Source organism: Ursus americanus, chromosome 18 (assembly GCF_024610735.1).
Source record: "Ursus americanus isolate L20-20 chromosome 18, mUrsAme1.1.p, whole genome shotgun sequence".
Taxonomy (NCBI): domain Eukaryota; kingdom Metazoa; phylum Chordata; class Mammalia; order Carnivora; family Ursidae; genus Ursus; species Ursus americanus.
Window position 1 is genome coordinate 20,678,809 of NC_142144.1, and position 12,811 is coordinate 20,691,619.

At 39.6% G+C, this 12,811-nt stretch overlaps 1 protein-coding gene across 1 annotated transcript in view; it reads right to left on the bottom strand.

Moving 5' to 3' along the window:
• HSDL2 (hydroxysteroid dehydrogenase like 2) overlaps positions 1-12,811 on the bottom strand; it is a 52,471-nt gene that overhangs the window by 13,663 nt on the left and 25,997 nt on the right. Inside the window, exons 7-9 of the mRNA XM_045814818.2 lie at positions 8,766-8,960; positions 6,920-6,991; positions 1,103-1,252 (exon numbers count right to left, since the gene is read on the bottom strand). Of these exons, the coding sequence (XP_045670774.1) occupies positions 1,103-1,252; positions 6,920-6,991; positions 8,766-8,960 (417 nt within the window). The remainder of the gene's footprint in view (positions 1-1,102; positions 1,253-6,919; positions 6,992-8,765; positions 8,961-12,811) is intronic.

Below are 12,811 nucleotides of genomic sequence, written 5' to 3' on the forward strand. Positions count from 1 at the left end.
CATTTAGCAGGGTCCCAGACGATCAGTATGAACATTAAAGCTTGAGATGCATAAATCTAGAGCTGAACTCTGCTCTACTGGGAAGGAAGAAAGAACGATGCTTGTAACAGCTGATTTGATATCAGATGACAGGAAGCTGAAGCACTTTGTCTGCAAGTTTCTATTGTCTCTGTGATCTCTGGGATTATCTGCTGAAACCAGCAGGGAAGTGGTGAAGGGAGAGATGGGAGATTTGTGGAACACCGAGAAGTTTTAAAATAGTCACTGTGGAAAACGAGGCAGTAAGCTGACCACAGAAATACAGAATTCTGAGGTGCTTACACCCCAGTGAAGAAGGGCGATGATGAACTTCTCCTACAGATCCACTGGTTGTGTGACGGGTTTTTTCCGTTTCCCCAGGAGGACCGAGCAGCTTGGATGCAACTGTGGGGCGCCCAGATAGTGTGATTCACCAAGGACACTTCTGACAGGTGATGACATAAGCACAAAAAGGCCAGGAAATTTAGGATACAGGGAAGAGAGTGATTAAAGCAATGGACCATGGGCTCTAAGGGAGAACAAAGGAAGAAGAGAGGAAACAGAGGAGACAAAGGATAAAAGAACTGATAATGTCAAAGTTTGCATTCAATGGGACTGAAGTAGCTAGTTCTTAAAACTATCAGTAATATGTGTTAATACTATGCTGAGAAGAAAAAGATTGAGGAGTTTGAAAACGCTGACTACATGCAGACTGACTTGAATAATTTCAAAGATAAAAATGGCAAGGTACCGTGGCTGATGATACATTACTGTATTACACCACCTGTCATGATCCATATGCCCTCCCAAATAGGATTTTCTCTCAACTACATATGCCAGAATTTATTTAACACTGGAAGTCTATGTAATGAGATTTTATTTTACATGTTTCCATATGCACTGATCTTAACTTAAAAATACCAATCAGCAGTTATTTACTATTCTTGAATGCCTACATTCTAGGGGTAAGGGTTCTGGATACAGCCAACTATCAAGCTGATTGCTACTGGGGGCTGATTTTCTTCCAAGGGAAATATCGTACTTTATTTCACAAAAGCGCCACATTCCCAGATAGCATCCTTACCTGAGAGTTCGAACTGATAAATTGCTTGAGTGGCTTTCACAACGTCATCACTGAGAGAGTCCTTAACAATTCTAAATGTTTCTGCCACAGCTCCAGAACGTGGTTTTGGTGGTGACTGTGACTTCTCTTCTTTCAACTCTGGAACAGCATCTGTGAAATATTGATATAAATTGTTTGAAAGCCTAGGCAGTGTAAGGCCACACACGGGATGAATTAACTAGCAGAAAAGACTTGCCATCAACGAGACTTGTTTGACAAAAATGACTTTAAATACATTTGGTGACATCAAAGAGCATAAATCAAACTGATGGAATAACATCCAAACACATCAGTTTTGATTATAAATGTAAATGGTTTATACTCTCCAAGTAAAAGGCTGACTCTCAGATTAGGTTTAAAAAAAAACCCAAACCACAACTAAACTATAGTGGCTTTTGTTTGTTTGCTTTTAAACAGACCTAAAGACACTTTTAGGAGTAATAATTAATCACTCCTTTATCACCCCCTCTGAGTTCTAAAACCAAATGAGAAAAGAAGACACTAGAGATCAGAACATCGACCATGTAAATCAATGGACTGAACTGGAGATTATAGCTTGAATCAATAGCCAAGTAACTTCCCAATAACTTTGCCTCTAAATTAAACTTAGTTTCTTCATCCCTGGATTGAACCTGCTTCCTCCCATCAGGACTTAGAAATGCCTTTGAAAGTAAAGATCATGTGAAAACCAGGGAAAACCTGCTCAGGAAGAAAGAACCTTCACAGCGGTCTAAACCACAAAGTTGTTTCCCCTTCCAATTTCATCAGGTTGGTGGTTCCTCCCATTACATGAAGAGGGAGGTGAGATTATCATCCTCACAAAAGCCCCCCGCCCTGGGCCTAGAAACACAAGGCCAGGGGAATGGAGGTTACAGTATTTTTTTTTTAAAGATTTTATTTATTTATTCGACAAAGATAGAGACAGCCAGCGAGAGAGGGAACACAAGCAGGGGGAGTGGGAGAGGAAGAAGCAGGCTCATAGCAGAGGAGCCTGATGTGGGGCTCGATCCTAGAACGCCAGGATCACGCCCTAAGCCGAAGGCAGACACTTAACCGCTGTGCCACCCAGGCGCCCCGGAGGTTACAGTATTTTAAACTTGTATCCACTGAACCCACTGGCCATAACCATTCCGCATATGATGAGCCAGGGGATCTGCAGTCCACAGGACAATTGCCATAGCATGAAGCTGTCCCTCAATACCAACCTCTAGTCCTTTATTCATCCCCCGGGGAATCACTTGTGAGTAATTTGGCAGTTGCCCCCAGAAACAAGTGAGAACAATTCATTAATTAAATTAACTCCAAGGCCAATCTGTGCTCTAGGCTGAAATTTAACTCTCCATCTATTTTCCAACTCAAATTATACCCAGCCATATTGTCCAATATAACTCACCAAAGGTTATTAAATGAAATCTAATTGACAGCATAAAGATACTCCATGGTACAACAGAAGCAATATAAAAGTATTTCAAATTTGCTAGATATAAATTACCTTCCATTATGATGATTCCAGAGACAAACAATAACAATAAAATCCTTCTCTTCTTACAAGTTAAAATCCAAACAGATATTAAAGCTGAAATCCGTAAGACCCAATGGAGCAAAGAAGATACACACTTTTTAAAAAACTTGTAGTTAGTTATTATTTTTAAATTCATTACAGATAGTGCATCCCTTTACTGCCTACACCCAGGGCAAACAACCCCGACCACCTTGCCCTTGGCATGGCGTTGCTTTTTACCAATGGATATAACACGTATGAACAATGACTGTAAGTATACAGCTCAAAAAGTTATCAGAAGAATTGGGGGATAGGTAGACAGGGTAAAGGGGAATGAGAGATACAGTCTTCTCAGTTATGGAATGAGGAAGTCACAGGGATAACAGGTACAACATAGGGAATATAGTCAATGGTACTGTAATAAAGCTGTATGGTGACACATGGTAGCTACACTTGCAATGAGCAGAGCATAACATATAGAGATGTCCAATCACTATGTTGTACATCTGAAACTAATGCAATATTCTGTGTCAACTATACTTCAATAAACTTTTAAAAAGTTATCAATAAGTGAATATACTGTGTCATCATCACCTAGGTCAAGGAAGACGACATAAGAAGTCCCCCAGAAGCCTGCAATGCCAAGGAGACAGCAGCAAAAACTTCAAAGTTTTTTATGTAAATTGCATAATTTATCACCTGGAATATTTAGACATGGCGTGATGACTTTGCACAAGAGAATAAAACTTCAGGAGACAAAAAACAAATCAGTAGTATATTTGAAAGGTACAGTTAATAGACTACACATATGGAAGCTTTAATGAGAAAGAGCATTTCAGTAACAACAACAAAAAAAGATACATGGCTAGTAGCCCCTGTCATAGCCTCTCCTAACTTCACAACTTAAATAAATATAAACACGTGAACAAAATACTAAACATCACCTAGATTCACAATTTATCTACTGTCAGAATCTAGGAAGAAATGTTCAGTAACCCCAAGGTAGACAGAGTCAGCCTAAGAACACAGGACTGCCTATGCTTTGCTTCATGCAAGACCTCAGAGAAAGAATAGCTCTGCTCGCCTCAACAAGGAAGATAGCTTTTCACATTTTTAAACCATTGGACCAGACTCTGGGCTTGTACCAGCTAGAAGAATAGGATCTGTCCCTCAGTTCTGTAATGATGCCTTTAAAGAACGCCTCCATCTTCCAAATCCAATTTCAAAGCCTGTAGTTCCCAAATATCAGAGGAGCAGACAGTAGAGGGAGCCTTGGTAGTGGTTCATCCTGGGAAGTACATGCCTCAAAGCATTACTGATAAAAATGGGGAGGGGAAGAACCCTGGGAGCAGGGCACACAGGGGACAGGAGGTAAAAGGTCCCATGTCAGTCTTGCACACTGGCACTAGCTATATGCCTAATAGGTACCACAACAGAAGCTACAGCTTCGAGAAAGGAATTCCACCAGATAGACAGGGAGTGGAGCCAAACACAATCTACACATCTCTGTCATCTGACTCTACTAGCTCTAGCGATAGCTCCTAATATGAAGATGAATTAACGGGAAAAAAAAGAACCTGATGCCTATGAAAAACAGTGCACCACAAGGAAGAGGAAAATTATCCTGAAGAGAAAAAAAAAATCTCTCTCTAAAAATAATTTACTATGAAACCCACAAGAATTCCTCCACATGAAAACTCTAGGAAACAGGGGCACAGAGCATATAACTGGCCGGGATGAAAATACAATGGAATAAAATGAAAAAGGAAATAGGGAACATGAGAAACCAAAAGTACAACAGCAAAATTAAAATAAACATTATAGGCCATAGGGAAGAGATGAAAGTGCCAAAAGTCTTTTTTTTAATGGAGGCTCCACACCCAACGTGGGGTTTCAATTCACGACCCTGAGATCAAGAGTCACGCGCTCTCCCAAATGAGCCAGCCAGGCACACCCGTCTAAGGTCTCACCAGTCAACAGAGTTCAAACGTGAAAAGGTCTCCCAGAATGCAGAAGGAAAGAACAGTAAGACAGAAATAATAAAAGATGGTAACAACCACAGGGTAAAGGAAAAGGACAGCCAGGCTAAGAGTAAGTGTTTCTGGGGAGAACCCAGCACAACTGGAATAGAAACAATTAAAGCTATAACTAAAGAAAAACAACAACAACAAAAATAAACTGAACAAACCAACAAAACTCTGTGGACTCCCCGTGTCTCAATGGGGTGGGGGAAGGAGGGGAAATCAATGAAGAAAGGACAGTACTGTTTTTAATAGGAGAAAAAAAAATGAATTTAAAATTATGTGCGTAGTTTATACTTCATAGTTAAACACCTTATATAAAACAAATATACATAGTACAAATAACCAGAAAAGGTACAATCAAATAGGATTATTAAATAGAAAGGTGAGCTGTTCCTCCTTGAGAAATGAGGGATTATACACAGGCCTCTGAGAGAGAAAGTGTGAAGCCAACATACAGTGGATGTGGATATGGACTAAAAAATCGCTGGAAAGAGATGTTAGATCCCAGGCCAGATATACTGGACGATGACCTATATGAATATATTAATATATTTACAGAAAATATTGAATAGAATTGCAATGAACGAGGAAGAATAGGGAAAAGAGAGCTACAGTAGCAAACGCTCTCTCCAGCACCATATGGGGAAGAGAAGCTTTAGCCAAAGGAATGTGACTATCGTGACCTTGAGGATGAGGGCACCCCGCAAGAGGAGATGGATATATGGATTGCAGTCAATGCACCTGACATATGCTGATCCCACAGGCAAAATCATTCCTATTGAAATTTGATGCTAATAAACATCTATCTTACATTCTCCTTATCTAAGCTCTCTTGTACCGATTCCATGGACGTGTAACAACCTTCTGATTATGATTCTGTTCCCTACGTTATTATGACCCAAGGGAGAGAATGGGCTGATCACAGCAACTACATGCTTAGTCCATGAGATGGTAACTCCTTATTATTAATTGATAAATTGGTTTACCGGGGGGAAATATGCTCATTTAAAGGACTTTAAGTATTCTGGAGTCAGAAAAGCAATTTAAATCTACTGGTTAAGGTTATGGGCTTTGCAATCAGACAGCTATAAATTTAAATCCAGGTTCTGCCACCTGCACGATCTCAGATGTAAAATGAAGATAATGATACTTGCCTTGTAGGCTCATACGTGTTAAATGAGACAATGAATGCAAAGGACTTAGCATAGTGTTTGATACAGAGTAGTGCCCAATAAATATCTGTTGAAAAACAAAATGAATATACATAATCGATAAGTGGTTCTTATTTAAATTTGGAATTTAAATGAGCTCAGATCCAATGTTAAGGTGATGAGCAAAAATCAGGATTTAGCTCTTGCCTAACCTGAAGACTAGACTCTCTCAGACTTTGATTAGCTGTATATTTTTCAAGTTCTTTATGATACAACAAAAGGAAAGTTGCCATTTTTATTAAGTAATTTATTAAACCAGCTCCAAAAATTTGGACAAACGAAAGATAAAGATAGAAAAGAGTAAGCTAGAAAAAAGGTAGGCACTAAAATGCACTGCGGTAGAAGGTTATATAAATCTGTTACAAAGGTATAGATGAAATTTGTTCTTGAGTTCTTCTAGCATCTAAAGAAACTGTGATCACTTAGGAGATTCACAGTGTCTAGAAGATAAAAATAAGGTAAGGGCCCAGGAGAAGCACAGCTATTCCTGCTAATAAAGCATGAGAGAGATTCTTCTCATGGGTATTTGTTAAAGAGTGTTCCTTCTGACATCTTTCAGTAAGCTAGTGGCATAAGATCACACACAAAGACTAAACTTTGGACCAATTATAAAAACAAAATAAAGCAAAACCAAAACCTCCTCTGGAGTTAATTTCTCCCATAAAGTAGTCACACAGCACAAACTCTGAGAACGGTGTTAGTTGTACTTTGATGTGACACATTTTCCCTCAAAATAAAATGACACATCAACATGAAATACCTAAAGATAGTGCCAAAGTAAAGAAATAAAACCTTAAAAAGGGTTCGTTTTCTTTTCAGACTTTAAAAAAATCAAACGAAAAGAATATGTTAAGAATTTCTTGCTGATAGAAGGAAAAGACAACCTTCCTTGCTTGAATTAACTAAGACCATATATTACTTGTCTAGTTTAAATTACAAAATGGTTTGAAAGCATAAAGCAGAAATGTCCAATTTTATATTCTGAAAGAAATACATAGTTAGCATCTTTATTTTGCTACATAAAATATGCTCTACATCTTACCATGTGATTCCATTTTCTTGGTAATTGTATCTGGGTGTTCATCTAAGAAGAAATCTGGTAACAAAGGATGGCCTGGAAAATTGACGCCAAAAATACTCAGGTTACTATGATAATGTCAATACATTAAGATTTTAACACCTGTTTAATGAACATTATATCTGTTTTTATTGTAATGATCATTCTAGTGCAATGGAAAAGACTACCAGGAGAACTGTCAAACTACTTGATCTTCACGAAGCTAAAATACTTTTCCCATCACCAAGTTATCCTCCTCTCCTATGGCAAACTTCATCTTTAAGAGCCAACCAAAGAGCCACCGGTTATGTTAAGCCCTCAACTGCTCTCCCAGGAGGCTTTGCCCCCTCCTCATCTATCCATGCAACCCTTCTGTCCTATATCCCTCCAAAGTGCTCAGGACTCATTTCTTACCTGGTCCCCTAAGAGAAGGGGTTGCTCATTAAGGACTTGTTTCCCATCTCTATCTGTCCATCTCTCCCTCTCAGAAGATTAAAAAAACTGGAGGTCAGAAATGCATTGGTCTTTGTTATATCCTAACACTTATCGAAGTACCTACTCATCTTATGGTTCTCAACATTTGATAGGATTTTTAATCTTAAATCAAATTTAAGATTTTGTGCATAATGACGCTGTGTCTTTAAAACCTAAAGTGACAATTACACTGTACCAGGACCCAGAAGACCTGGATCTGGTTCAGGTTCTGCCACTTAATTAGCTGACTGCTCTTATACAAAGACTAATAATCTCTTTGAGCCTGTTTTCCTACTGTAAATATTAACTACTGAATACTGCGATTGTATCATATGCCAGGCAATGTGCCAAGCACATTATACACATTATTACATTTCGTTCTTACAAAAGTCTTGTATGGAAGCTATTATTGCCTTAATTTTACCAGTGAGGAAAGTGAAGCTCGGAGAAAGTGCCTGAAGTCACGCCGCTAGTGAGCAGCTAACTGGACTCTGAACCTGGCTTGTCTTCTCCCAAACTCCACGTTCTTAATCCCTAAACAATACTGCTTCCCTCACAGGATTGCTGTGAAGGTTAAATAGATAATGCATATAAAACTGCTCTGTAAAACCGTAAAGAGCTATTTAATTCAGTTCAAACTGAAGAGACAGACAGGGATGACACAAATATAAACATGTGGAAGCACAACCTAACAAGTATTATTTAGAATACACTTTAGCCCCAATAAGTGTAACTCTTGCTTATGGCTATATTGTCTACTATTTAATATAGATTATGGTTTATGCATAAAGTAAGAATGCCTGATCATTACCATCATGACCTGCAATTTCAGAGAGGAAAAATGATTTTTGAACAAGGGGGCCGTCTGAGAACTTCTCGAATCATAGTCTTGTACAAAGGGCAGACTGTGATCACTCGCGTCAGTAAGCTAGCTACTCTAAGAGACTGCACTTAAGAGAAAAACATTTGGGAAGAGTCCATATTCTTACAAAGTTTTCATAGAAAACTCACTCCTGTATCACCTACCACCACATCCTTGAATAAAGTGTTTACTCTGTGATTTTAAGATCAACTTTAAAAACCAATTTTCATTTTTAGTTTCAAGATGTGGAAATGGGTAAATAGCTCATGTGCCTTCTGTATCTGACATCACTTACAAAGCCCTCAATTCACTTCCATTTTTCCCTTTGCTTTTTTTGAAGCTGTGTTGGTATGGTCTTCCTCTTCATTGGGAAGATAGCTTTTAAAACAATATATTAATTTTATGATCACACAAACATGCACACAAAACAGATGTATGGTCCTTGCAGGAAATGTAGAAAAATACATCACTAGTTTTAAAAACTGGAAGCATTACCTGGTTTAATTGCATAGATGTCAAAATTTTTTATTCCTTCTTCTCTTAAGATATTTTCATCAATTATAAAGTTTCCAGTAAAAGTTTTTGGCTTTTTAAAAATGGAATAGGCAGCATCTGCAATGATATCAACTTTTCTACACTGGCTTTCAATGCCGGATCCTCCCAGCATATCCATAGCAGCGGTGTGGATGGCTGCAGAGAGAACACACACACGAACTCTAAATGAAACAAGAGGACTGTGGAAGTAACAAAAAAGACAACTGATCTCTTTACTTCACAGGTGATGAAAACAAGATCCAGAGAGCTTAAGGGATTTGCCAAATGTTCTGACATAACTGGGTAGAACACACATTCCTTACTCTACACAACACTGCCTTATAAAATAGAACTCCTGGGTAAGACTCACAGCAAAATTCAATTAGACTTCTGATTTAGAATGCTCAGGAATTTGCATATGATTCTGGAAAGCTAAGAAAGGCAGGGAGGTGTGACAGAAAAAGCACTGAGCAGTAAGTCAGGTGAGCAGGATTTTTACGCTATGTTGTGCTTCTTGGCAAGTCACTTTAACCTCTACGGGGCTCAGTTTCCTGTCCCTAAATATGGAGCTCATTCCCTAATTTATTGTCTCACCCCTTTATTAGAATATAGGGGCAGAGGGACAGGGAGAAGCAGACTCCCTGCTGAGCAGGGAGCCCCGCGCAGGGCTCCATCCCAGGACCCTGGGATCATGACCTGAGCCGAAGGCAGATGCTTCGCTGACTGAGGCACCCAGGCACCCTTGTTTTAGGTGCATGTGATTTTTAAATTCTATGTTTTTTAATGAAATAACTTGAAACTCTACCATTCATAGTACACTATTAATTATACATTGTCGAAATTGTGAACAGTAATTTATCTCAATTTTAGCTTATATTTCAAACAATGAAAGTCAACTTGTTTAAATGTACTTTAGGTTTCAGTCTCTAGTAATTTAAAGTTCTCTCCATACCACTGTTAAGCCATCATTTTAAATCATTACATCCTGGAATAATTTACATAATTCAATCCACAAGATGAAAAGTCTGTAGCTTTTAAGAGCCATTGACCCCTTTCCATTCATTCAACATATAGTGATTGAGTACTTACTATAAGTCAGGCATTATTGTAGGGATTGGGGACAAATAAGTTGATAAAACAGACAAAAGCACCTACCTTCATGGTGATTGTATTCTAGCATACATCCCTACTTCAAAGACAGCACAATTAATTTGCGGGATTTCCTAAAAGCACTGAGTTAGAAAATATGTCCCTACCTTATAACTCTAGTTCCTTTACTAGGAAGACATTTTTTTTGCTTACCAATAGTTCAAGAGCTCTGGTTTTTCTCTTGATGTGATACCTTATTAATAAAAAATGGCAGCTAATCTTTATCAAGTATGCCCTATGCTGGGCATGCTGCTACATACTTTACATAAGTTATCTGAATGAATTCTATGAGGTAGGTACTGTTATTACTCCCATTTTACAGAAGGGAGCACTCACGCACAGAGGGGTTTAGTAACTTGTCCAAGGTTACAGGAGCTAGAATTCAAACGCTTGACGCTTGACTTCAGAGCCAGGATCTTAACCACCATGAAACTAAAGAGTCATACTCTGCTAACCAACATAGAGTTCAGTTATCTCACTCCCATAAACTGCAGAATTTTTCTTTTTCTTTTTGAGAGAAAGAGAGAGAGCGAGAGAGCATGCACACGGGCAGCGGGAGGGGCAAAGGGAGAGGGAGAGAGAGAATCCCAAGCAGGCTCCATGCCCAGCACAGAGCCCGACATGGGCCCTGATCTCAGGACCCTGAGGTCATGACACAAGCTGAAATCAAGAGTTGAACACTTAACTGACTGAACCACCTAGGCACCCCAACTGTAGAATTTTTCTAAAAATATTTCAATATAGGGGCGCCTAGTTGGCTCAACTGGGAGGGCACGTGACTCTTGATCTCTAGGTCGTGAGTCTGAGCCCCATGATGGGTGTAGAGATTCCTTAAAATAAATAAACTTTTGGGACGCCTGGGTGGCTCAGTCAGTTAAGTGGCTGCCTTCAGCTCTGGTTGTCATCCCAGGGTCCTGGGACTGAGACCCACGTTAGGCTCTCTGCTCAGCGGGGAGCCTGCTTGCCCTCTCCCTCTGCCCCTCCCCCAGCTTGTGCGCTCACTCTCTCTCTCTCTCTCTTGGTCACTCTGTCTCTCAAGTGAATAAATAGAAAATCTAAAAAAATAAATCTTTTTAAAAATTTTCAACACAGTGTACCTTCAAACTATATGCATATGTGTATACTCTATATAGACTACATGAACAGTATAAGAATTCTGAGAAACTCTAAATTAAGAATATGGCATGGATGCATACATGTGTTATGTGTGTTCGTACGTATAGACGCATACACACAACCTAAGAACAATGAATGATTTCCCCAAACAACCTATCTTTATTTCAGTAATCTTTCTACAGAAGATACAAAGAAGGCACAGACGCTCAAAGTCAAGACATAAGCCAGATTCATTTTCAACAAAGGTTTTGCAACGTCATAGGCTACCCTAATAGGTTATAAAACTGACAACAGAAGCAGGTTCACAATAGGATACATCAAATGAAAATTCACTGATTTCTGGAAATGAAAATAAAAATGTTAATGAAATCTGATATGCCTTGGGTCACAAGAATCCTAAAGGTGACCCTAAAACTTAAGCATTATTAAGGAATAACTGGAGAAGTATCTAATAGCTTCCAACTGATTCTCCTGATTGCAGGCTGCACAAAACACAAAACAGTAAGAAGAGACTTAAAATCCACCGAAGAGGGGCACCTGGGTGGCTCAGTTGGTTTAGCATCTGCCTTCAGCTCAGGTCATGATCCCAGGGTCCTGGGATTAAGCCCTGCATCGGGCTCCCTGGCTCAGTGGGGAGTCTGCTTCTTCCTTCTTCCTCTGCCCTGCTCCCCCTACCCCATGCTCTCTCTCTCTCTTCTCAAATAAAATCTTTAAAAAAAATCAACCAAAGATGTCCTTCCACATAAACACACAGAGTACACATCAGACTTTAAGCATCAGCACTGCCTCTGACTCCTCCTCATCTGGAGAGAAAGCATGTCTCACCTCTCTAACACCTGTCAGGCACAAACACACACACATTCTTTGTGTACTCACTGAACCAAAGATATCATTGATCATAAAGTGTACTGGTAAGAAAAAAGAACACTTGACAAATTCAACGATGGTACATGATCAATAGTAAGAGCACCCTGATATTAAAGATGTAAGAATGTGAAAACATGGGCATCCCGGAATCAACAAAATATATATAAACTGTTATCTAAGCAAGTTGGTAAGCAAGTCCCTTAAAAGACAGGGCAACTAGTTTTGGTTTCTAGCACCAGGGAGACCAGCCGTTACCTTATTACCCTGACCTCCCTGGTTAGCTGAGTTCCCACGTCTGTTTGTAATGTGGTCCAGGTGACAGAGGATTGCAGCTGTTGTGATAACTTCTGTTATCTTCTCTCTGCTGCCAGTACCACAGTCAGCAGCTGGATTCCCAGGCTCCTCAACCCAGCCCACGTGAGCTCTATCCCAAAGTGGACTTCCCTCTTCTACCCTCTTCTACCACACTCATTCTGAACGCTCAAGAGGTAAGAGGCAGCAGGCATTTTGAAGAGCAGCCCACTTCCTTCCTTCCTCCCCTTCATATACACATATAAACTTATACTTCTGAAGCTGACCTTCTGGGGCTTGAGATCCTCCTGTTGTTAAACTACTTAAGGCCTGTCCTCTGACCCCTTCTCTGGATGTGTTGAATTCAATGGGGTGAGAAGTTCTAAATCCAGAAGGGAAAAGGTAGCCAGTGTACAGAAGGAACACCGAACCGGAGACGACAAAGAGTGGACCAGGACACTGTTCCGATTGTGGTTAATGTAAGTTATACTGTGTCCATTCCATTAGGTGCAATAAATCTCCTTTTCCTTGAAGGGAATAATGTTGGGAGATTACTTCTGGCTCCAGAAGCATAAAGAGCTGCT